This window comes from Erinaceus europaeus, unplaced genomic scaffold, assembly GCF_950295315.1.
Source record: "Erinaceus europaeus unplaced genomic scaffold, mEriEur2.1 scaffold_593, whole genome shotgun sequence".
NCBI classification, from domain to species: domain Eukaryota; kingdom Metazoa; phylum Chordata; class Mammalia; order Eulipotyphla; family Erinaceidae; genus Erinaceus; species Erinaceus europaeus.
The window spans coordinates 1-26,056 of record NW_026648224.1 but is presented as its reverse complement, the minus strand read 5'-3'; the positions used below and the strand labels follow the sequence as shown (position 1 = coordinate 26,056).

At 53.3% G+C, this 26,056-nt stretch overlaps 1 protein-coding gene across 1 annotated transcript; it reads right to left on the bottom strand.

Moving 5' to 3' along the window:
- Positions 1 to 1,002: 1,002 nt before the first annotated feature.
- On the bottom strand, positions 1,003 to 25,316 carry PADI6 (peptidyl arginine deiminase 6; the record flags this gene model as incomplete). Its single annotated transcript, XM_060184844.1, has 13 exons — positions 1,003 to 1,549; positions 4,190 to 4,351; positions 6,548 to 6,618; positions 8,642 to 8,765; positions 8,846 to 9,002; positions 11,718 to 11,872; positions 12,056 to 12,163; positions 15,501 to 15,612; positions 17,662 to 17,765; positions 17,963 to 18,132; positions 23,273 to 23,422; positions 24,338 to 24,446; positions 25,252 to 25,316. Coding segments are annotated over 13 exons (1,721 nt in total), but the record flags the coding sequence as incomplete, so codon positions are not given.
- Between the last annotated feature and the right edge of the window lie 740 nt (positions 25,317 to 26,056).

Here is a 26,056-nt window from a genome sequence, read left to right as displayed (position 1 = left end):
AGAAGTGTAGAAATGGTCCAGTTCAGTCATTAAATGCAAATCAAGACCACACTGACATTCCACCTCACCCCTGTGAGAAGGGGTTCCATCAGCAAACCCAGAGGTGGTCAGTGCTGGAGAGGGGGGCTCCACTGCACTGCTGCTGGGAGTGTGAACTGGTGCAGCGAGGAGAATCCTTAAACACAAATGGAAAAGCCTTCTGACCCAGCAATCCCACTCCTAGGCATTTACCCAAAAGATAGAACCACACTGATTCCAAGGGACACGTGCACCCCTATGTGTTCACAGCGGTTTTATTCATGAGCAAAATCCTGGAAACCACCAAAATGCCCTTCCACAGATATCTGGATAAAGTTACGGGACTCACTGGAATTTTACTCAGCAAAAAAAAAAAAAAAAATTGTGTCCTTTGGTATCAAGTGGATGGAACTGATGCTCAGTGGATCAAGTCAGGAGGTGAAGGACAGCCAAAGAACGGCTGCACACATCCAGCATCCAGAGAACTGAGTGTGTGAATGTGACACGTGCATTCACCCGGCTCCTGAGTAAATGAATGTGAAACAAAATGTCATTCACCCAGCTCCTGAGTAAATGAATGTGAAACAAAATGTCAGCCTCACACTGGTAGAACCGGAGCAGCCTTTGGTGAGGGTGAAAAAAAAGACAACTTTAAACCATTACTCAATAAAGCTCTAAAGTTAAAAAAAAAAAAAATGGGGTGGGGTTAGACGGCATAATGGTTATGCAAAGAGACTCGTACCTGAGGCTCCCAAGTCCCAGGTTCAATCCCCCACGCCTCCATAAGCCAGAGCTGAGCGGTGTTCTGGTGTCTCTGCATCTCTTTCAAAATTAAAATATTTAAAAACATTCTTAAAAATAAATATGGATATTCCAAGTCCAACCAGTTCCTACCCCTGACCAAATCAAGGCTGAGGAGGAGGAGGAGGGACAGCTAACTCAAGCTTGGTCTCCGCAGAGTCCCACACCCAAGGGCCGCAGCCCGGCCACAGGTGTCCCAGCTGCTCGGTCCATTGTCCCTGGGCTGTCACCCCATCCCACAGACGAGGAAGCCAGCTCCTCAGTGCATTCACAACCCACAACTTTAATGGCCATGTGTACTACTGCTAAAATAGCAAGGGGAAGTTCTCCACCTCTTCCCAAAGGGCTTCAAGAGGGCAGCCTTTGCCATCCAGCTGGCTACTGACAGACGGGCAGGGAGGGGAGGCTGGAGTCTCTAGCTCCACCCTCCCCAAACAGGACACTAGCCTCGTACTACTGTGTGGCAGCACGGGCCAGGCCTGCCAGGACGAGCTGTCTAGGGCACCATCTGCCACCACTTGAAGACAAAGGGAGACCGGTGGATGTTGGCACAGGCACGGAGGTCTCCGATTTCTGTCATGTAGCAGTCAAAGTCATTGATGAAGGTACATTTGAAGTCCAAGGGCTCCAGCAACTGGCGGACTCTCTGTTCCAGGCAGCAGATCTCGTTAATCTGGGGCCCAAAGGGCTTGGGGATACCCAGGCTGTCGCCCATCACGAGGATCTGCAGCTGGCACAAGGTAGCAGGAAGGCCTGGCTGGGGGCTTGCGGTTCACGGGCGCACCTCCCTCCCACCCCCAAAAGGGGTTCTGGCAGGGCTTCCTGCAGGACAGAGCCAGCTGGGCAAGCAAGGCCCGTGCAGCACACACCAAGGCCAAGACAGGCCACTTGGCTGTACTCTGCGCGCAGCCCGGGGCATCGCTCAGTAGCAAAGCCAGTTCCTACCTAGCCAATCTCTTGGTTTCTTCTACTTTGCCTTGCTCTGCTTACGATGCTTGTAAACACTCGTTTTTACCAGAGGACAGCTCTGCTCTGGCTTGTGGTGCTAGATTCAGCCTGGGGCCTTTGGTGCTTCCAGCAAGAAAGGTGTTTTTTTTTTTTTTTTTTTTTTTTTTGCCACCAGGGTTAGGGTTGGGGCTCAGTGCTCCCAGCTGCTTTTTTTTTTTGACAAGACAGAAATTGAGAGGGGGAAGGGAGATAGGGAGAAAGAGACACACCTGCAGACCTGCTTCACCTCTCATGAGGGCCCCGGGCCCCCCCCCCCCCCCCCCCCCCCCCCCCCCGGCAGGTAGGGAGCGGGGACTCAAACCCGGGTCCTCGCGCATGGCAGTATGTGCGCTTAGCCCGGTGCACCACCAAACAGCCCCCAGGCAAGTCTTTCTGAATAACGTTCACGCCCTCTCCCCCAGGCCTTCTGCCTTCCTCTTATTCTGCCCTTTCGAGTCCCGCCCGTGCCTTTCCCTGGACCTCTCGTGGGATCCTTCTGAAGCCCAGCACTGCCAGACCAGGTCTGTCCTGGTTCACATGTCAACTGGCTTCTGCATCACCGACCTTCTCCCCCCACCTTCTCAGACCACGGGCAGAGTCTTCTGCCCAGAGGGTTACAGTGACCTCAAAAGCTAAGAGGTTTATGTGACGGAAGAGAACGGGGCCTGTGCCCTAGGGCTCAGCACGACGGTTTCAAATATCGCGGGATTTATGGAGGGCCAGTGGTGGTGCACCTGACTGAGCGCACATGTTGCAATGCACAAGGACCGGGGTTCAAGACCCTGGTCTCCGCTTGCAGGGGGAAGGCTTCACAAGTAGCGAAGCAGGGCTGCAGCTGTGTCTCTCTCCTCTGTCTCCCTCTTCCTCTCAATGTCTGGCCTTCTCTAATAAGTAAGCAATTCAAAGTTTAAGGAGTTCAATGGCCAGGCTTCTGAATTATCTACAGGATGGGTCCCAGTCACAGAGGGAAGTCAGAGCTTGGATGGAATCGCTATGCTTGGGCCCCATATGTACTCGTCCACACACTCGACTTCTCATCTAAGCAGAACGCGATCCACCTCCACGCAGACCCCATTTTCAGGGAGTCCCTTTTGATCTCAGCGGATGGCTTGTCATATTCCTGACTGGGCACCGTGTCCTTGCCTGTGAGTGGGTGTCATAGTGACCACACCTTAAGACTTGGGGGGGGGGGGTCAGCAGAGGCCCCACCCAGAACACTTGACCCAAGACTTAGCCCACTGGAACTAGTCACATCCTAGTCTGGGGCCCCCTCACCTGCTCCCTGACGGGGGCTGCTACCTCATTCCTTCCTCAGGCACCTTTGTCCTGCCTGCTGCTCTTTTTATTCATTAGATGAGAGACAAACTTAGAGGGGGGAAGAGAGGGAAAGAGGGGACCAGGGGGTAGCACGGCTGGTTGAGTGTACTTGCTACAGTGCGCAAGGACCCAGGCCAGAGCCCCTGCTCCCCGCCCCCACCCCCACCCCCACCCGCAGGGGGGAAGCTTTGCGAGTGGAGGAGCAGGGCTGCAGGTGACTGTCTCTTCCCCTCCATCTCCACTTCCCTCTTGACTTCTGACTATATCTATCCAATAAAGACAATAAAAATAAAACGTATTTTAAAAAGAGGGAAGGAGTGGGTCGGGCGGGTTAAGCGCACAGGGTGTAAAGCGCAAGGACCAGCTTAAGGATCCCGGTTAAGGCCCCTTCTCCCCACCTGCAGGGGAGTCGCTTCACAGGCAGGGAAGCAGGTCTGCAGGTGTCTGTCTTTCTCTCCCCCTCCTCTGTCCATTTCTGTCCTGTCCAACAATAATAAGCGCGACACGGCTACAACAACAAGGGGAACAAAAGCGGGAATGGCCTCTAGGAGCAGTGGATTCATGGTGCAGGCACTGAGCCCCAGCAATAACCCTGGAGGCAAAAAAAAAAAAAAAAGGGGGAAAGAGTGGTCCGGGGAGGTGGTGCAGTGGATAAAGCACTGTGCTCTCAAGTGTGAGGTCCCCAGTTCAGTCCCCGGCAGCACATGTACCAGTGTGATGTCTGGTTCTTTTTCTCCTCCTCTTTTTCATGAATAAAATCTTTTTAAAATATTAAAAAATAAAAAATAGGGAAAGAGACCTCTGCAGCCCTGCTTCAACACTCATGAAGCTTTCCCCCTGCAGGTGGGGATCAGAGGCTTGAACCTGGATCCTTCCACACTGTCATGTGTGCACTTAACCAGGTGCACCACCATCTGGCCCCGTCATGCCTGCTTCCCTAGCACCAGGCATGGCAAAGGACCAGCTGGAGTCAAGGGAAAGACCCCCCCCCCCCCCACACACACACACACACATACCTTCCAGCAGAAGTCCCAGCCTGCCCCCCCCACCCCCCTACGCCCCTCACCAGGTTGGGGAAGTAGGGCTTGGCAATGAGCTTCTTGTTCTGCTGGCTGGAGGGAACGTTTACCAGGTGCTCCAAGCGGAAGAGCTGAGGGATGTCGATGATGTCCTTTTCCGTCAGCCCCAGCTCCTCCTTCAGGAGTTTCCGGTTCAGGTCAATGCACTTCTGCGGGTGACCAGCAGACCCGTTCCTTTCCACACCACCGAGACAGGCAGGAGCCCGAGACGGCTACCCTTCCCTTCCCGGCTTGCTGTGTACCAGCCACTACATGGTTTGAGCCTAACTAAGAGTCACAGTCCTTTCTCTGAGGGAGGGGGAAGGAGGAGCCTCAGAGAAAAGCTGGCCTGAGAGGCGCCGGGTACCTGGTTAAGCACACATAGTACTAAGCGCAAGGATTCGTGCAAGGGCCGGGGTTCGAGCTCCCGCTCCCCCACCCGCAGAGGGAAAGCTTCACAAGCTCTGAAGTGGTCTGCAGGTGTCTGTCTTTCTCTCCCTCTCTATTTCTGTCTGATCCAGTGAAAAGGGGGAAAAAAAAAAGCCACCAGAAGTGGTGATTTGTTGAGCTGGCACCAAGCCCCAGCAACTAGAGGCCAAGGCGGGGGGTGGGGGTGGGGGGAGGCTGAGAAGCCAGGATACCACAGCCTGGCAGCACTGGTAGCAGCTACGAGCCCCAAGGCGGAGCCCCTTAGGCTCTGAAGCCTAGCGGGGTGGGCAAGCTGGGGTGACAGGGCGGGGGCCGGAGACCAGAGCAGTGCTCCTGCCTCTAGCACCAGCTCACATCAGCAAAGACCCAGCACCTCAGAGTTCCCCAGGGAGTTGGGCGGTGGCGCAGCGGGTTAAGCTCAGGTGGCGCAAAGCTCAAGGACCGGAGTAAGGATCCCGGTTCGAGCCCCGGCTCCCCACCTGCAGGGGAGTCGCTTCACAAGCATTGAAGCGGATCTGCAGGTGTCTGTCTTTCTCTCCCCCTCTCTATCTTCCCCTCCTCCATTTTCTCTGTCCTATCCAACAATGATGACAACAACAATAACTACAATAAAACAACAAGGGCAACAAAAGGGAAAAATAAGTTTCCCAGCCATTGACCCCAGGCTTGTGACCACCACACCCAGGGTGTGTGACCCCAGGATTCATGCTTGCACTGGCCCCACACCTGCACAGTGCTCTCCCCTGCCTGTTGTGTCTGGTGGCTTCCCTGCCTCTTGCAGAAGGCAGGGCACCCGCGTCCTTGAGACGGTGCACCTCGGCAGGGGCCCAGGTGACCATGGCTTTAAGCTGACTTGACTTTGGGCAGGTTGCTGCCCCCCTGCCCCTCTCTGGAACTTATCACCCTGCTGAAGTTGGGTGACTGCTCTTGGGGACTCTGCTTCTCAAAACAGAGTCCCCTTGTGGGAACTTGGAGGCCATGGGTGATTCTCAGCACGGCTAAGATGGTCTGCTTTCACCTAGGCCACGGGTGATTCTCAGCACGGCCAAGATGGTCTGCTTTCACCTAGGCCACGGGTGATTCTCAGCACGGCCAAGATGGTCTGCTTTCACCTAGGCCACGGGTGATTCTCAGCACGGCCAAGATGGTCTGCTTTCACCTAGGCCACGGGTGATTCTCAGCACGGCCAAGATGGTCTGCTTTCACCTAGGCCACGGGTGATTCTCAGCACGGCCAAGATGGTCTGCTTTCACCTAGGCCACGGGTGATTCTCAGCACGGCCAAGATGGTCTGCTTTCACATAAGCAGGACCAAGGAGGTCCTGGTCTCTTTCTCAAGTCTCTGGTGCCCAGGGAGTTCCAGGGATCAAACTTGGGACCTTACACTTGAGAGACCGATGTTTTCTCCACTGCCCCACCTCCTGGGGACACAGTTTAAAAGGATTGGTGGTAGGGGTCAGGTGGTGGGGTACCTGGCTAAGCGCACACATGACAAGGACCCCCTGGTTCAAGCCCCTGGCCCCCACTTGCAGTGGGAAAGCTTTACAAGTGGTGAAGCAGGCTGTCTTCTCCCTCTCTATTTCCCCCTCCCCTCTCAATTTCTGTCAAAGTGTGGGTGGGTGGGTGGGGATTGGAGGGGAGCGTCCTCTGCCAGAAGCTGAGTTTTGGTCCCCTTTTTCAGGTTGACAGACACGCGGCAATTTTTGTAGCATTAAGAATAGCAGCTGGGGTTGCCACATTGGCCTTGAGCTAGTTCTCCAGTCCAGCCTGGGCTCACTGGACCCACGTCCAAACAGGCGTTTAACTAGAGTTACTTCCGGGTTACAGGGCAGGATCTTGCATGACGTTCAGGTCCAAGTTTAATGAGGAACTTGAGTCTAGACTAGCGTTTCCTCCCCTTTTATGGACAAGACACCCCAACACCGCCTTTGTCCCTACCTGCACGTAGTCATTCTGCTTCCGCATGTCCTCATCAGCCAGGAGCTGATGGATGCTACAGAAATTCCTCCCTGCAGTAAAGGGAGCGGGCAGGTCAGAGCAGGCCCCGTGGTCCAGGGCTGAGCAGACCCCTGCCCTGGGCACAGCCGAGCTGCCGCAGAGAGTCTGGGACCAGTGGCTGATGGGGGTGAGGGAGGGGATGGCTAGGCTCCGGGGACCCATTGTGGTCCAATGTTACTGCCTAGAGCCATGACCCCAGGGAGGCCTTTCACTGCCAGCAGCTATTCTGTCCCTGGTGAGAGGAGGGCCGGCTTACAGAGAGGCCGTTGAGAAGAGCTTGGCAGTGACGTTGCTTAAGGCACTTCTGCTTTGCCGTGTGTGCCAAGGGGCGGCTTTCTCCACGTAAACTTGACCAAGTCCTCAACCATGTTCTTCAGTGGAGGTGACATCCTTGAGCGTGCAGGATGTGATATGTGGCCCTTTCCCAATCAATGTCACCTTTCAGAAAGTTTCTAGGTAGGGGCCAGGCAGTGGCGCACCTGGTTAAGCGCTCACATGACAGTGCGCCAGGACCTGGGTTCAAACCCCTGGCTCCCACCTGCAGGGGGAAAGCTTCACCAGCGGTGAAGCAGGACTGCTGGTGTCTCTCTGTCTCTCTCCTTCTCTAACTTCCCCTCCCCTCTTGATTTTTCTATCTCTAGCAAATAAAATGCTTTAAAAAAAGTTTTTAGAACCACAAGTTTGATTCAGGTGGAGTTCTTGGTAGAATTAAATGTCTGCCTTTTTAAAATAGTGTTGTTTACTGATAGAGGCAGAGGGAAAACAAGAGAAGGGCGAGGGCTGGAGAGACGACATAAATCTGTAAAGATTTTCATGCCTGAGGCTCTAAGGTCCCAGGTTCTGTCCCCAGTGCCACCATCAGCCAGAGCTGAGCCACACTTTGCTCTTTCCCATTAACATTAAAAAGAGGGAAGGGGGAGGCAGAAAGAAACACCTGCGGCCCTGCTTCACTATGTGCAGAACTTTCCCTCTGCAGGTGGGGGGGCCTGGGGCTTGAACCCGGGTCCTTGGCATGTGCACTCAACCGGGTGCACCACCGCCCGGCCCCTAATGTCTGCCTTTCTTATATATATATGTATATTTAAATATTTATTATTTTTCACTTTTTGTTGCCCTTGTTTTATTATTGTACTTATTGTTGTTATTGATGTCATTGTTGGACAGGACAGAGAGAAATGGAGAGAGGAGGGGAGATAGAGAAGGGAGAGACAGACAGACACCTGCAGACCTGCTTCACCGCCTGGGAAGCGACGCCCCGGCAGGTGGGGAGCCGGGGGCTCGAACCGGGATCCTTACGCCGGTCCTGAGCTTTGTGCCACCTGCGCTGAACCACTGTGCTACTGCCCGACTCCCATGTCTGCCTTTCTAACAAGCTCCCTGACACTGCAGCTGCTGAGCGAGCCTCAGGCCACACTGAGAACGTCCCCAACACCTCCCACCCCCACTGAGCCCCCACCACGTTCACCGAGACCCCCTATACAACCTCCACTCACAACCGACTTCCCTTCAAGGTAGCCAGGAAACTCCTGAAGACCCAGTGCTGCTTCGTCTCACCCAGACACTTGTGTGGCCTCCTGGCCCCGCTCCACGGCCCCGCCCCAGGGAAGCAGCCACGTGTGGATTTAGTCCCCTCTGCCACATTCCCGCACTTCTCAGCCACCCCAGAGCCGTCTGACAGATCTGCCAGAACAGTCCGGAAACAGAACACGACGTCCTGCCATGATACAGGCAGACTGCTTCTGCGCTGCCCCAGGACCCGTCCTGTGAGTGCATGGGTTGGAGGTGTGGGGAGAAACAGAAATAAATACTCAGGCCTGGGGGTGGCGGTGCACCTGTTAGAATGCACAGCAACACAGGTTCAAGCCCCTGGTCCCCACCTGCAGGGAAGAAGCTTCACAAGCTGTGGAGTAGGGCTGCTGTAGGAGTCTCTCCCTCGTTTTCAATTTCTGGCTGTCTTGATCCAATAGATAAGAGGGAGAGAGAGAAAGGAAGAGAGATAACTCAAGGAAGGATGTCTGGGAAAGGGATCCTTACCATTAGAAAGGAGCTGTTCATGTCTAAGCCCTTCAAACAGACGCATGCTTCCATAGCCTTTCTCCTTTTGCTCTTGGAAGAGTTCGTAGCAGGAGCTGGGGCTGGCCAGAAGCAGCCAGAAGTTCTGGAAAGCAGTTCTCGTGTCAAGCTTTTCAAGGTCTCCAGAAGAAGGCAGAGACGCCCCCTGCAGCCCCCAGCACAAACCTTCCCTTCCCCGCTTCTGTCACGAGCGGGGACGAAGCACATGAATTCATCCATGTGTCCGCTCATCAGCCAGTCTGAGAACAGCTCCACGGGGGCCTGGACTTGCTGGGCGAACAGGAAGGCCCGCAGACCGCTGCTCACGTCCCGGGCCTCCTTGCTAAACCGGGGGTGGGAAATCGCAACCCTGGAGCCAGGATGGATGCCCACGACTTGGGTGTCAAGCTACCTATGGTCAACTGCCGGTCCTGACCGGTTCAGAGAGAATGGGGGGGTGGCTGTGGACCCCCGACTGCGGCCTGAGCCTTGGACAGCAGCAGAGCACCAGACGTGCGAGCAAGAGGCTCCATCCTTGATGTCCCTATGCCAGGGCGGTACTTGGATTATCTCCTTAATCTCTCTTTAAATCCCTTTCTCTGGGCAGTGGGAGAAGGCCGAGAGCTAGCTCACTGGGTTGGCTGCCTGCACTGCATGTGTGCAACTCAGGTTCAAGCCCTGGCACTTTATAGGAGGCGCTCTGGAAATAGAAGGTTGGGCAGGCGGGGGGAGTGTTGTATATAGCATAATGGTTATGCAAAGGGACTCATGCTGAGGCTTCAAAGTCCCAGGTTCAAACCCCAGCACTGACATAAACCCGCTGTGGTTAGAAATGTTGCAATGCTTAAGGACCCGGGTTCAAGTCCCCAGTCCCCACCTGCAGGGGGAAATCTTCAGTCAGTGAAGCAGGGCTGCAGGTATCTTTGTCTCTCCTCTCTCACCCCTCTCAATTTCTGTCTCTATCCAACAAATAAATGTTAAAGAAGAGGAAGAAATAGAGAAGACAATGACCAAGAACAAGGAGGTTTTTAGTGCTCTGGTTCCTCCCCTCCTTCCCCCATTTCCCATCTAAATGTATAAATGTAGCCCAAATGCTAAAATTGTCAGTCCAGCCAAAAAAAAAAAAAAAAAAAAAAAAAGTCTCTTCCTGTGGTCCAATTCAGAACCAAGCCAAGGGAAATCATCTAGATCAGAACTGACTCCTGGGACAGATTTCCCAGTCAGATGAATGGCCACCCAGTTGCCCAACCACACCTCTCATGGAAATAGCCTGGGTCACTGGGCTGGATCTTGCCTACTTGAGTTCAAGTCCTGCCATCGCCTCTCAGCATGGAGGGCTTGTCTATACCCACCTGAGTCAGAGACCCTCAAACTTGATCACTGAAATGGCCAAGGGCAGCTAAGTAGAGGAAGCTAGACTGAATCAGATGCGCCACTGGGGCCCTGATGTTTTTTTTTTTTTTAAATATATTTTTAATCTTTTAATATCTTTATTTATTGGATAGCAGCAGCCAGAAATTGAGAAGAATGGGAGGACAGAGAGGAAGAGAAACGAGACACCTGCAGTCCTGCTTCACCGCCTGAGAAGATTTTCCCCTGCAGGTGGGGACCGGGGGCTTGAACCCGGGTCCTTGTGCACTGTAACATGAGCGCTCAACCAGGTGCGTCACCACCTGGCCCCTTATTCTTTATTTTAAATATTTTTATTATTGGATAGAAACAAATTGAGAGGGGGAAGATAGAGAGGGAAAGAGACAGACATCTGCAGCCCTGCTTCACCACTCATGAAGCTTTCCTCCTTGCAGGTGGGGACCAGGGGCTTGAACTCAGGTCCTTGCACATTGTTAATGTGTGTGCTTAATCAGGTGCACCACTGCCTGGCACCCCATTTTTTATTATCTTTTTTTTTTTTTAAAAAAAGTCTATTCCCTTTTGTTGCCCTTGTTTTGTTGTAGTTATTGTTGTTATTGATGTTGGATAGGACAGAGAGAAATCGAGAGACGGGGAGAGACAGACACCTGCAGACCTGCTTCACCGCCTGTGAGGTGACTCCCCTGCAGGTGGGGAGCCGGGGGCTCGAACCAGGATCCTTACAATAGTCCTGGAGTTTCGCGCCATGTGCGTTTAACCCGCTGCACTAACGCCTGACCTCCAGAAAAAAAAAAAGTAAGCTCACACATTCCAGTGTGCAAGGACCCAGGTTCAAGCCCCTGGCCCCCACCTGCAGGGGGGAAGCTTCACAAGTGGTGGTGAAGCAGGGCTGCAGGTGTCTCTCTGTCTCTCTCCCTCTCTCCCCCCATCCTCTCAATTTCTGACTGTCTCTGCCCAATAAATAAAGGTAATAGACTTCTATTTGTTTTTATATTATTGGAGGGTGGATGGTTGACAGTGCAATTGCTGACAGACGAGTATTTGTCTTATCCACCCCTCCCCCCATCCCTGCTCAGCTCTGGCTACTGGCAGTGCTGGATATAGAGCTGGTGACCTAGGAGCCTCAGGCGCCAAAGTCTTTTTGCATAACCATTATGCTGGCTCCCTGTATTTCCTTCTTTTATTTATTTATTTTAGTATTTATTCTCCCTCTTGTTGCCCTTGTTTTTTAATGTTGTTGTAGTTATTGTTGTTACTGATGTCGTTGTTAGATAGGACAGAGAGAAATGGAGAGAGGAGGGGAAGACAGAGAGGGGGAGAGAAAGACAGACACCTGCAGACCTGCTTCACCGCCTGTGAAGCGACTCCCCTGCAGGTGGGGAGCCGGGGGCTCGAACCGGGATCCTTACGCCAGTCCTTGTGCTTTGCACCACCACATGCACTTAACCCGCTGCGCTACTGCCCGACTCCTTTTTTTATTATCTTTATTTGATAGACAACCAGATATTGAAAAGGGGGAAATAGGAAGAGAGGGGCACCTGCAGCCCTGCTTTACCACTTATGAAGCTTTCCCCCCTGCAAGTGGGGACCGGGGGCTTGAACCCAGGTCCTTGAGCATCGTGACAGGTGCACCTGGCCCTACCATGCTAGCTTTATCACCGGGGCCACTCCCTGCCTCCTGCCATACCTGGGGTAGAAGCTGCTGCCAATGAGGACCCTGCCCAGGGGGTATTCCTTGCCGGATACCTTGACAGGCGGAGACACCATCAGGCTCCCAACAGAATCCATGCTGGCTATCCGCTGGTCCGTGGCTGGCTGCAGCACATAGCCAATCCCAGGGCTCTGCAAGGAGACAGGCATTTAGAGGAAGGGGCTTCAAGCTCTCCAGTCTCCCCTCCAACCCCGGTCCCTGGGTCCACTCCCCGTCACTGCCCCCCAGAGGGGCCCCCCGCCATTGCTTCTGGGCGGGCACCAGGCCTGGGGAGACGTTGGCTCCAAACTCAGAGCAGTCCAACAGCCCCCCACCAGAGCGCATTTCATGGGGAACTCTTTCAAGTCGATGGCTCGAGGGGTGTCAAGGACAAAGGACATGGTTTTATGGGGCGCCCTGGTGTAGCAGAAGGCTATTTCATCCTGGAAGACAAAAAAAAAAAAATCAAGTTGTCACACACACCCCGCCCCCTGTCCCCGACCTTCCCACCCGTGTTGACCAGCTAGCCACCAAGTTCCCGGCACGCCAGTGACCTCCAAGTGGTGGTGAGATAGGAACCCTCATTCCTGCCAGCTTCTGCTCAGCCCCCTTTGTCGTATGCTTTACATTGGTTTGTTTTAGCCCTCCCCCCGCCAAGAGTATTGGATCAGTCCGGTTAATTTCGCGGGCCTGCTTGGCCCCGCCGGAAGGAACCCCGAAAGAGGGTTCCTGAGTCCGAGAGTTCCTGAGTCCGAGAGTTCGAGAGTTGCAGAGTTGCAGAGTTACAGAGTAAGAGAGAGTGCCAGAGAGACAGTTCCTGGGTTCCTGAGTTCGAGAGTAAGAGAGAGTGCTTGTGCCACCGCAAAGAGACAGCAGAGTTCTGTTTGGTGATTAGTTTGTCTTAGTTTGTGAATCGTTGTTCCTGAATAAAGAAATACAGCTTCCCTGCCCAGCCGTTGTCTCCGCGTCTCTGTTACCCGCCGTGAAGCTAGCTGGCCCGGCAAGAGCATTCCGAAAATGTTAACAACACCCCTTCTCAGCTCATCTCCCACCTCCCTTTCAGGCGCTTTTATTCTCTCCTGTTCTTCCATTTAAAAAAAAATATTTACGTATTTATTCCCTTTTGTTACCCTTGTTTTGTTGTTGTAGTTACTGTTGTTATTGATGTCGTCATTGTTGGATAGGACAGAGAAATAAAGGAGGGGAAGACAGAGAGGGGGAGAGAAAGACAGACACCTGCAGACCTGCTTCACCGCCTGTGAAGTGACTCCCCTGCAGGTGGGGAGCTGGGGGGCTCGAACTGGGATCCTTACGCCGGTCCTTGCGCTTTGCGCCACATGCGCTTAACCCGCTGTGTTACCGCCAGACTCCCTGTGCTGTTTTGGATTTCTCTTCCTTACCTTGACCTAAAAGCCCTTGTATGTTTTAAAAATTTTATTACTGGGGCCAGGCAGTGGCGCACCTGGTTAAGCACACACACTACAGTGTACAAGGTCCCAGGTTCAAGCCCCTGGTCCCCACCTGCAGGAGGAAAGCTTCACGGTGGTGAAGCAGGGCTGCAGGTGTCTGTCTCTCTCCATCTCTACCTCCCCTCCCCCTCAATTTCTGTCTCTATCCAATAATAAATGTTTTAAAAATATCTAAAAAATTTTATGACCTACTGGACAGAGACAGGCAGAAATCCAGAGGGTAGAAGGAGAGGGGAGGAGAGAAAGACACCTGCAGCCCTGCTTTACCACTCGCAAAGCTTTCCCCCTGCAGGTGGGGACTGGGGACTCGAAACCCTGACACTAAGATGTGCGCTCACCAGGTGCACCACCACCCGGCCCCCAAATTCTCTCTCAAGTTTCACTCTGACCTGCCTCACTTCCGATCTAACCACCCAGCCCCTCCTGGTCCCTCACCTTCCTGTCCAGCCCAGAGTGCGCTCACTCACTATCCAGCCAGCCCTCCGCCACTGCCAGACTCTTCCTAATCCCCACCCCTTCACCTTGGTCCTGTCTCTCTCTGCAAAACTGAAGATTTTTCCTGACCACCCAGCCGTTCCCGTTTGGTCTAGCTCCGCTGAATGCCACACCTCACTCTGGCTTCCATAGTAGAGTTCTGCCCCACAGGGTTGGAGCAGGGGCAGTGCCTGACCCCTTCTGCTCTCTAGTCCTTCCAATGATGCCCGGCATGTGACAATCACTCAGGTGTTTGTGGAGCAGACTGGCACCAGACCACAGGGTTAGCCGGATTCAAGACTTCCTGCTTTACAGCGGGCCAGGCAGTGACGCAGTGAGGTGAGTGCACGTAGTACAAAGCGCTAGGACCCACAGAAGGATCTCAGTTTGAGCCGCGCTCCCTCCCCCTCCACCCCGGCTCTCCACCTTCGGAGGGAGTCACCTCAGCTTCACAAGCCACGAAGCTGGTCTGCAGGTGTCTTTCTCTCCTCCCCTTTCATTTTCTCTGTCCTATTCACTAAAATGAAGGGAAAAAAAAAAAAAAAAAAAAAGGCCACCAGGAGCAGTGGGTTTGTAGTACAGTAACCCTAGAGGCAAAAAGAAAAAAGAAAAAGAAAAAAGACTTTCTGGGGGGAGCTGGACGGTAGCGCAGCAGGTTAAGCGCGGGTGGTACAAAGCGCAAGGGCTGGAGTAAGGATCCTGGTTCGAGTCCCTGGCTCCCCACCTGCGGGGGGTGGGGAGTCCACTTCACAAGCAGTGAAGTAGGCCTGCAGGTGTCTGTCTTCCCCTCTCTCAATTTCTCTGTCCTACCCAACGATGACAGCTATGACAATAACAACTACAACAAAATGGGGAAATGGCCTCCAGGAGCAGTGGCTTCATAGTGCAGGCACTGAGCCCAGTGATAACCCTGGAGGCAAAAACAAACAAAAAAACCAAAACTTTCTGCTCTGGCAGCCCAGGAGGTCATGCTCTAGCCAAAGCACTGGATTTTCCATTTGAAGACCTGAGTTGAGGTCCTGGCAATGCATATGCCAAGAGTGATGCTCTGGTTCTCTTTCCTCCTTATGAACTTTCCTTTCTCATGAATTAAAAAAATTCAGGAGTCGGGTGGTAGCGCAGCGGGTTAAGCTCAGGTGGCGCAAAGTACAAGGACCGGCGTAAGGATCCTGGTTTGAGCCCCCGGCTCCCCACCTGCAGGGGAGTCGCTTCCCAGGCAGTGAAGCAGGTCTGCAGGTGTCTGTCTTTCTCTCCCCCTCTGTCTTCCCCTCCTCTCTCCATTTCTCTCTGTCCTATCCAACAACAACAATAACTACAACAATAAAACAACAAGGGCAACAAAAGGGAATAAATAAATAAATAAAATTTTGTATAAGTCTTTCTGCTGTACCAGAACCAAGCTCCCACAGCTGCAGACACCAGACTCTCCCCTAATGGGGGTCTAGGTTTAGGCGTCTTATACTGAACATCTGTGCACTCTGGAGTGGGAAGGATTTGGCATTCCCCCCCCTTTTTTTTTCCTGCTTTAACTGGAGCACTGCTCAGCTCTGGCTTTTGATGGTGCAGGGGATTGAACCTGGGATTTTGGAGCCTCAGGTATGAGAGTCTCTTTGCACAGCCATTATGCCATCTAACCCCACCCCAGGCTTCATCTCAGTGGCTATGAGGTAGACAAGTCATCTAAGTCCCTGATGAAGTCCTGGAAAAAAAGCTGGTTCTGCTTAGGCTTACGCTTCACTGGGAATGTTGACCAGAAGCACATTTTTATTTCTGAGGCCCACACTGACATTCCCTGTCCCTCCCTCCTCCATGGTGGGCTTCCCCAGGTAGGTGTTACCTGAAGCCACTTCCCCAGGCGGGCATGGACCTCATAGACAGATGCCACCTGGATTTTGTTCTCACGGCTCAGCTCTATCACTGTGTCCACAAAGCCTTTGAGTTGAAGTTCTCTGCCATGGAGATGAGTCAGTTCAGGAGGGCCTTTCCTGGCTCCCCACAGGTCATGAACAAAAGCCTCTTAGCGGAAGGGACACCTTCAGACAAGATGTGGTACCCCTGCCCAGGAGGCGAGCAAACGTTGACCCCCCACCGTACGGAGCACAAGCTAAGAGCTTAGAGGGGGCCCAGCATGTCACTGCTCAGCTCATGCAGAATCCAGTCAAGAATGTCTGGTGGCGTGGGCCCCTGGCTCTGTGGACTGCACCAAGAAAAGCTAAGAATGGGGGCCGGCCGGTGGCGCAGCAGGTTAAGCACACATGGTGTGAAAGTGCAAGGACTGGCATAGGGATCCTGGTTCAAGGCCCTGGCTCCCCACCTGCAGGGAGGTCGCTTCTCAAGCAGTGAAGCAGGTCTGCAGGTGTCTTTCTCTGACTTCCCCTCCTCTCTCCATTTCTCTGTCCTATCCAACAACAATGGCAACAAAATGGGACAAAACAAAAAAGGCCTCTAGTAGCGGGCACTGTACCCCAGCAATAACCTTGGAGGCAAAAAAAAAAAAAAAGCATTCTAGTAAGACAGCCGGAAATGTCACGTGTATGGGTGACTCTTGAACCCTTGGCCTTGTGGCCACCCACAGTTCCAGGCCTTCAGGACTATGGCGGACAATCCTTGTAGGAGACAGCTGTTTAAAGCTGACATGAAGAAATGTATTTTCTTTATTGGATAGAGACAGCCAGCAATCAAGGAAAAGGGGGACTAGAGAGGTAGAGAGACAGACACCTGCAGCCCTGCTTCACCACTAGCAAAGCTTCCCCCTGCAGGTGGGGCCTGGAGGCTCAACCCTGAGTCCTTGTCACTGTGACATGTGCGTTCAACCAGGTGCGCCACCTCCTGGCCCCTGGCCTCTGGGTTGTTGTTTTTTTATATTTATTTATTCCCTTTTGCTGCCCCTGTTTTATTGTAGTTGTTGGATAAGAGAATTGCAGAGAGGAAGGGAAGACAGAGAGGGGGAGAGAAAGACGCCTGCAGACCTGCTTCACCGCCTGTGAAGCGACTCCCCTGCAGGTGAGGAGCCGGGGGCTGGTCCTATGCTTTGCGCCACGTGCGCTTCACCCGCTGCGCAACCGCCTGACTCCTCTGGCCTCTGGTTTTTCAAAGCAAAGTCACACTATTGAAGTGTCGATATTCAGATTCCAATCTGGGTCCATTTCTAACACTGACACTTATTCTAAGCTACTCTTCCAAAGAACTCCTTTCTCAGGGCTACACAGAATACTACCAGGAGCTGACCAGCCTGAAATGGGTGGACAGGCCGGGACCGTGGGCTATAGAAGGGGCAGGGGTCACCCGGTCTCTCAGGGTACCTGTGCTGAAGTCGCATCAGATGCTGGCCTACAGCTCATGTCCCTTGAGTGCCCAGGGGAACAGCCTGTGTTTCTCCTGCTCCTTGCTCGTAAGCAGAGCGGTTCCGAAGGTTCCGGAGTGGCTGGACCCAAGCTTCAGAAGCCAGGCCTAGAAGTGCTAGTGCCCCAGCCTCCGCTGTGAAGATGAAGGTGCTGCCGCCCACCCACCCCCCCCCCAACCTGGGGAAAGCAGAAGTTGACCAAAAAGGACTCGCGATCCCTAGCCGACAATGGGAGAATCGAGTCTCCTTCCCACCATCTAGGTGGGACTAGCTGACAAATTCCCACCCTACTAACAGCCCTAGAGGCTGGGTTATAACAGGAGCCACAAGGCCCTGCTCACTCTGGTCCTGCCCTGCCTCTCACACTCACCTATTGGATTCTGCGTCGCACCAGAACCCAGTTTTGGACTTCCGGCTCCATCCCTTCCCCCACTAGATGCTGGTTACTTATGCTTCTCGATACAACACAGGGAGAGACCACGTCTGGCGTGCCTTGACTCTCTGCCTGCTAAGTGCTCCTGCTGAGTGACCGTTTTGGGGGGCTAGGACTCAACAGCACAGGAAGAAGAGTCCCTTATCCCAGCTCGCTCCTGCTCCCCAGAAAGGTGGAGTCAAGTACCATGAAGGAGGCCCCGAGAGCCTGGGGGACTCTCACCTACACAGGTAGACTTCCAGAGGCATCTGGGTGCTGGGGGTGAAGATGCAAGGGGCCACCCGGAACGCCACCGTGTCTCTACACACCAGGGCCTGTGGGATTGCCTGCAACAGGAGACGCGGGCCCTTGGGGAACTGTGCCCCCCTCTCTCCCATCAGCCCCCATTCATGGCCCTCTGCAGCTTTCTCACCAAGGTAGCCCAGGACTCTAGCTCTCCGCCCCCATGCCCTGCCTTCTCCCATCCTTTGCCTGGCTCTGCCCAGTGTCTCCTTAACATCCAGCCCCTGGGCTAAGGACATACCGGGTCTTGAGAAATCTCCAGCAGGGAGACAGAGTAGGAGATCAGGCCCGAGAAGTCAGCAGAGGGGAACTGGAGAGCTTCCACATAGAAGGTCTTCTTCAAGTTGTCCTCCAGCGGGCCAGGCAAAGTATATTTGGGCTTCCTAGGACCAAGCACCAGCTCACAGGTGTCTAGGAAAAGGACACAGGGTAACTGCAGTCACCCAGTGCCCAGCACCACACTGGATGGTCAAGGGCACTGGCTGGTGCCTGGCCTTGGAACTGTACTGGGAGCTCAGAGAGAAGCCCAGCTGAGTTCTCTGAACCTGTCTTCCTAGTGTCACTCAGCAACCTGCTTCAAAGACCAGTTCACTGATGGGGGGGGGGGCTGGGTGGTGGCACACCTGGGTTAAGCACACACACCACAGTGCAGCTAAAGGACCTGGGTTCAAGTCCCTGGTCCCCACCTGCAGGGAGGAGCATCACGAGTGGTGAAGCAGAATTGCAGGTGTCTGTCTCTCTTCCTCTTTCCCCTTCCTTTCTCAATTTCTGTCTCTATCCAGTAATGAAATAAAAAGACACAAACAGAAGCCAGCCTTCAAAGGGTTTAGGTCTACAGTGAAGCCTCATGCTGAGTGGCTGTGCTTTGACCATTTCAAGGATGATCTCATCAAAATCAAAGTCTTAAAGGTGAGAAAAGGTAGTGGAGGTAGACTTGGCAGCAAAGTCAGGGGAGTTAGCAAGAACACCTTCTCTAAAAGGATTGAGGGTTTCACAAACAGTCCAGAGCAATGATACTATATTAATACCTTGTAGCTTCCTGGATCACAAAATACAAATCAAAGGACAGAAGAGACCAGAGGAAATTCACCACTCACCAGGGTAGTCTATTCTATTCCAGCCTGATCTGTTCATTCTCCATCTCCAGGTCACCCTGACTCAAGGCCATCAAGTTTTTTGTGTGTAATCTTTTTTATTGCTTATTTATTGGAAAGACCGTCAGAAATTGAGACGGAGGTGAGAGAGGGAGACACCTGCAGCCCTGCTTCAACTTGCAAAGCTTTCCCCCTGCAGGCGGGCACTGGGGGCTCAAACCTAGGTCTCCGCACATTGTAACGTGCGCTCAACCAGGTGCGCCACCACCTGGCCCCACCATGAAGTTCTAGCTGGATCACCACCCTGCCCCTGACCTAGCAGAGTCCTCAGGCTTCTCGTCCTTTCCAACATGGCAGCAACTGTCCTGACGGCAGCTGCTCCTGCTGAAGCCCCTGGAAGGATGTCAAGTCTAAGGGGATCCTTAAGTCTGCCTTGGCTACGGACACTCTGAAGGCCTCACATCTCCTCAGACCTCGGGCACAGCAGGTGCCAGCTGCCTGGGTCTCTCACTTTCTCTACCAGCCAGAGAGTGTCTGCACCTGGGCGCTGCCGTTTCACCGGCCTTGCAGTCAGTGGGACGTGCAGGCAGGCTCCAGCCCCGGGCTGTCCTCAGTCGTCCTACAGGCACTGGGGCACGTGACCTGGCTGGTCTTGCTTTTACTGCTGCTGGCTGTGTGGGGGCTGGGTCAGCTGGAGGGCTCCAGTTAGAAACACTCTGGGGATGCCTGCCTTTTATTTTTTTTTTCCTTCTGGAGGGCCAGGTGGTGGCACACACTACACAGTGCGTGAGGACCCGGGGTTCAAGCCCCTAGTCCCCACCTGCAGGGGAAAAGCTTCATGAGTGGTGAAGTAACAGCTGTCGTCATTGGTGCTTCAAGATCTTTCTTCCTCAGGAACCCTAGAGCCTTCAAGATCGTGTTTTCAGAGAATGCCACCTGTCCCCCCTTCCTCATTACACTAGAGGGTCACCCCCAACCCTCCCCCACCTTTCACGGACTGTTCTAGCATAGCTTCCATCCCCTACTGTGGCCATCACTACTCGCCGCAGACCAGGCCTCCAGCCAGCCGGCTCTTCCCTTTGCCCTCATTCCGATGAGCCAAAGAAGAGTCCTGTGCCATCTTCCACACCTGTTAAGATGCTGTGCTGGACTAGGTACCACCCCCTCTCCCCCCACTTCCAAAGCAGACTCAGTACTTGTAACCTTTCCAGCTAAATGGACCCCCTGGCTCAGTGATCCTCCAGCTCAAGGACTGACTGCTGATTCCAGCCCTTCCCACACTCGCCATTCCAAGATCCTTACTACACCCACTCCCTCTGCAGACCTCTACCCTCGCCCCCTCTGCCCTTTTAGCCAACTCCCTTCAACTCTGGCTGAGCCAGAAGATTTGCGATCTGCAGAACCCACACCCAAGTCGTGAAGACAACGCCATGCTAGAGGAAAAGCTGCATGGGAGCCTTGGTTCAGACCTCAGGAGCCCTCAAGGCCGCTCAAACACCACTGCCTCACCCCTGTCCATTCACTTCCCATTTTCAAGAAATCATATTTTTAAATTATAAAAATAGATAGAGAGAAATTGAGAGGGTAGGGGGAGATAGGGAGAGAGACAGACACCTGTAGACCTGCTTCATGACTGATTAAGTTTCCCTCCCGCATGTGGAGACCAGGGGCTTGAACCTACATCCTTGCACCTTAGTGTACGCACTTAATCAGGTGCATCACTGCCTGGCCCCCAAAATTATCTTTATTGGATAGAGACAGCCAGAAATCAAGAGGTATAGAGGAGATAGACAGGAAGAGAGAAAGACAAAAACATCTGCATCCCTGCTTCACCACTCGCAAAGCTTCTCCCCTGCAGGTAGGGGCCAGGGGCTCAAACCTGGGACCTTGTGCACTGTGATGTGTGCGCCACCACCCGGCCCCCCCCCAGTCTGAGTACTCGGGGCTTCTCCCCCCACATCTGTCCCAAAGTCTTCTCCCCACCCTGCTCCAGCAGATAGCGGACATGAGCCTCCCACCGCCTTCACTCCTGCCGCCGACATGCTGTAGAGTTTTCCTACACACTTGCTTCTGTGAGACTCCACAGCTCACATGAGCTGCGCCTGCCCGCTTCAGTCGGGCTTCTCCCAAGATGACCACTGACTTATTTAGAAAACAGACCTGACCAGCAACCTGGTAGCTTTCAACACCACCTGCAGGGACTGGAGAGACAGTTCAGCACACAGACTGCACTGCCTCCCACCCACAGGGCCCAAGGTTTGAACTCAAACCATCACTTGGGAGATACCAGGCACCAGTGGACGTCAGAACATCCCCCAGAGTGCCATGGTTTCTCTCCTCCACTTTGAATGAGAAGTCCTGTGTGCAAGCCCCCCGGCAGCCCTGCTGGGACTCATCCTTGCCTTGAGAAAGGCTTTCTTCACTTGACTTCCAGACCTTGGTTCTCTTCCAGGAAATCAATTGACACCTCCATCTTTTGACTAGAGATCTCAAGTTTTAATTCACATGGGAACTACCTTAAGGGTTTAGAATACTATGTACCCCGCACTGCTGCTGTTAAGTGTCTGGAGAAAAAAAAAAGGAAGCTAAAATACATGTAGACTGGAACACGCCCTATAAACAAGTAGAGCCCCTATAACAGGCTATGGGTTTGTTATAGGGGCTATATTTATAGGGGTTATAGGGGTTATACTGGCCTCTGGGGTGGGCTTAAAGGACCACCCATGCAGGTCCACTTAGCACTGAGATGGCTGGGACCCAGCCCTCATGAAACAGGCTTACCCCCGGAGGTGACCCTGGGCCTGCGAAGCCCCCCGTGCAGGGCCATGCCCAACCTGGGCTGCCTGTTTCCGCCTGGTCCTGGGTTCCCTCTGAGTCCAGCTGGGACATGGTCTGCAGCAGCAGTGGAGTGGGAGGCTGAGCAAGAGCTGGGCCAGGGCAGAAGGCAGCAGAGCCGCGCTGGACGCCGCTGGAGGCAGATGGCCACTCGATAGCAGGGCCTTCTCCAGTGGCCCAGCTGCAGCTGAACACGGCATTCAAAGTGAGGTAGCACACTGGCTGATACACACACAGGCAGTTGCATCAAAATGTGACAGATTTTAAGATGGTACTTAATCACTTTAGAAAAGTCAAGACCAGGGAGTTGGGTAGTAGCACAACGGGTTAAGCGCATGGACCAGCATAAGGATCCCGGTTCGAGCCCCCGGCTCCCCACCTGCAGGGGAGTCGCTTCCCAGGCGGTGAAGCAGGTCTACAGGTGTCGGTCTTTCTCTCCCCCGTCTTCCCCTCCTCTATTTCTGTCCTATCCAACAATCCAACAACAACAATAATAACTACAGTAATAAGGGCAACAAAAGGGAAAATAAACAAATATTAAAAAAAAGAAAAGTCAAGACTTGAGACACATAGTACAAAGTACAAGGATTCATGTAAGAATCTAGACTCAAGGAACCAGGAGCTCAGCTCCCCCTGATCTGCGGGAGTGTGTGTGTGTGTGTGTGTGTGTGTGTGTGTGTGTGTGCTTCACAAGCGATGCAGCAGGTCTACAGATGTCTCTCTCTTTCCCCCTCTTCTCTCAATTTCTCTGTCCTAACCAATAAAAATGGGAAAAGGGCTGCCAGGAGCAGTGGAGCATATTGCCTGCACCAAACCCCAGTGATAACCCTGGAGGCAAAAGAAAAACTGGTAACAGTGACACAGCTGCTTGAGTGCACGTGTTACAGTGCTTAAGGACCCAGGTTCAAGCCCCGGGTCCCCACCTGCAAGGGGGAAGCTTTGCAAGTGGTAAAGCAGGGCTGCAGGTGTCTCTCTGTCTCTCTCCCTAACCTTTCTATCTCCTTAACCTTCTCAGTTCTGGAGAGTCTCTATTGAATAAATAAAAAAATAATAAACTAATTTTTTAAAAAGTCACACTCCATATGCCTGCATGGCTGAGCTGGTCAGGTCGCCCCCTAAACCAGCCTCCCTGTGTTCCTTCACCTGCAGGACCGTCATGCCATTTGTCTGCAGGTGACAGGCCGAAGCTCTGGCTTTCTTGGCTTCTGAAAGCCTCATCTGCTGGATGGAGCCCTGGCTGAGACTGGAGCTAGATCCCCCTGGCAGGAGTAATTGGGAGAGGATGGTATCTGGTCTGTGGAGCACGGACTGCTTCCAGGCAGTATGCACTTCTCTCTCAGCTACAAAAGCCCCAAGGGAGAGGCACCATCACTGCTCCCACTGAGGAGGGGGAGGCAGAAGGTGCAGTGGGACACACACACACACACACACACACACACACACACACACACACACACACACACACACACACGAACTCGACTCGGCTTGCGGTGAAGACTGTGAGCCAGACAAGCCCAGGGACGGAAGCCTGGCCACCACACCCCCTGCTCTGCTTTAGGATTCCGCCCTCCCCCCAGGCTTCCGACAAATGAGAGACCTGGTACAGGGACACTCACACTCACTACGCTCAAACTCCCCCTCCTCCCTCTGGAGCTGGAAGACCCTCGCCTTCTCCGTCTCTTTCAAGGTGGTGTGCAGAACCAAGCTGTAGTTTCTTAAGATGCAACTGGGTCCTTGGACGGTCAGTATCATTGGAGATAAATTCTTAATTTCTGGGCAGAAGACAAGGAGGCATTGTCAGGGGGCTTCTGGAGGTTGGCCCCACACAGGGAAAGGGGTGGGGTTGACAGGCGGCTAGGTGTGGGCAGTGTGCACCCACGAACCCCACTTCCCCAAGGACCCTCTGTTCTGCTCTGGTCCAGGTTGATTAGTCTACACCAGGTCCTTGATTAGTCTACACATGCTCCCAGCACAATGCTCAAGCACCCTGCACGTTTTATCGAGTGAGAATAGCATCTGTGTGGAAGGCAGTAAATAGTATGTCTCCCCACAAACTTTTTAAATATTTAATTTATTCCCTTTTTGTTATTTTATTGTTATAGTTGTTATTGATGTCATTGGATAGGACAGAGAGAAATGGAGAGAGGAGGGGAAGACAGAGAGGGAGAGAGAGAGACACCTGCAGACCTGCTTCACCGCCTGTGAAGTGACTCCCCTGCAGGAGGGGAGCTGGGGTCTCGAACCAGGAGCCACATGCGCTTAACCCACTGCGCCACCGCCTGACTCCCCCTCTAACTTCTAAAGCAAGGTCTGACGTGATCTAGCAAAGGTTTCCTGCCAGCCCCAACTTGAACTAAGACATGCTGTTTTTTGACTGCTAAGACCTAGAACCTGGATCAGCACCAGCTCCAAAGCGTTGGCCTAAGATGGTCAGGTGTCCTGTCTCCAAGGCTGTTGACTAATACCCCCCCCTTTGATGTCTGCTCCAACCACGCTGAGAGGCCAACTCTGAAGCCCATTTCACAGATGGTCAAACACAAGACCAGGAAACTAATGTGCTAGGGTCTGTACTCCTCCTGTCGGCGGTCACTCTCTCTAGTTAAAGACCACAAGCCACGGCCGGAGATGTGGTCAGCCCAGGAGGAAAGGTGGCACCAGCCTCAGTCTCAGCGATCCGCCTTCCTCACCGTTTGAGAGCACTGGTGACGTATTGTCCACATCCTGATCTGCCTCCGCAAAGCTGCAGTTCACAAGCAGGATGGCACCCCAGCCTCCGGAGCCCCAGATCCAGTCTTTCTGCAGCGAAGATGTTGGTTCAGAAAGGTGCTATCTTCCAAGGGGCCAGGTGTGGTGGGAACACCTGGCCGAGCACACACGTCACAATACAGAGACCTAGGACAAGCGCCCGGTCCCCACCTGCAGGGGAAAGGCTTTGAGAGTAGTGAAGCAGGGCTGCAGGTGTTTCCTCCTCTCTAGCTCCCCTTTCCTGCACAATTAGGCTCTATCCAATAAATGGATAAAGATGTTTAAAAATAGTAATAAAAAGATGCTCCCTTTCCAGATGCCACCCCCACTCAACACAATCCAATCTGGGTGAGAATTGGCCAACTCAGGAACAGGAAGGCAAAGCCAGGTAACTGGGCTGGGAAGAAGGTGAAAGGCTAGATCTGTGTCCCCCCAAGATTACAGGGCCAGGAGAACAGGGGCCAAGGCACAATTGGGGAAGCCAGGTCCCATCTGGAGGGGTGGCTCACCCCTCTTCTCAGTGACTGTATCACCAGCAGCCTTAGCGGCACTGGAGACACCTCTAGAAATTGGCTTCAAGGGGCCGGGTGATGGCGCACCTGATTGAGCGAAGTTATAATGCACAAGGACCCAGGTTCAAGCCCCCAACCCCTATCTGCAGGGTGAAAGCTTCACCAGTGGTGAAGCAATGCTGCAGGTGTCTCTGTCTCCTTCTCACTCCCTTCCCTCTTGATTTCTGCTGGTGCCTGTCTAATAAAGGTAATAAAATTTAAAAAGAAATCAGCTTCCGTTCTCTATTTGTGTTCTGTTCTGTTCTAGCGGGTCCGTCCCGGTTCAGGATGCCCGGCAGCCTCACCTTGTTTTTGTCCCCTGCCCCCTCCACTTTGCCACTGCGGTTGATATCCACATCCAGAGAGACGGCTGAAACAGGTGGGAAAGGTCAGTCAACTCGGCCTGCTGGGTAGGACCCTCAGGTCCTGGTCTCCAGGGCTGTGCAAGGCGGGCATCAGCTTTGGGTTGTGTGGGTTGGGGGTTCACAGAGGCAATCAGCTTCTTGGGAACAGGCCCTGGGGGGGCCTAGGATCATACCAGCATCCTGTGCAGTGGGGCCTCAGGCCAGCCTGAGGGTGTTGGAGAGTGGCTGAGTTCCAGCTGAGTTTAGGGTAACAGACAAAACTCTTGGGTTTACACGGACGTAAGGAAGGTGATCGCTTCTGGCTAAAATGAGTGAGGAGGCTGAAGGTGGAAGAGGGAAGGGCATGAGACCAGGAAAAGGATCTTAGAAATAGCCATGGGGGTGTGACCTCTGAGGCACTGCAAGCAGAAAGTGCCAAGAAGCGATCATCAGTCCTACTAGACCTGCTGATAAGGAAAGGCAGAGTAGGCCACAGTCAACCTCTGGCCTCAGTGAAGCAGGTGAGGATGTCCTAACAGGCAGGAGGAGTCCATGAGCAGGTTCCAGAAAGGGAGGAGGAATGGAAGCCATAAGCAGGCGGGTGGGGGAGCGGAGATTGTTATTTATTAATGAGAAAGCTAGGAGGAAGAAGAGGAAAGAACCAGACATCACACTCTGGTACATGTGCTGCTAGGGACTGAACTCAGGACGTCATGCTTGAGAGTTCGATGCTTTATTGACTCTTACCCACTGCACCACCTCCCGG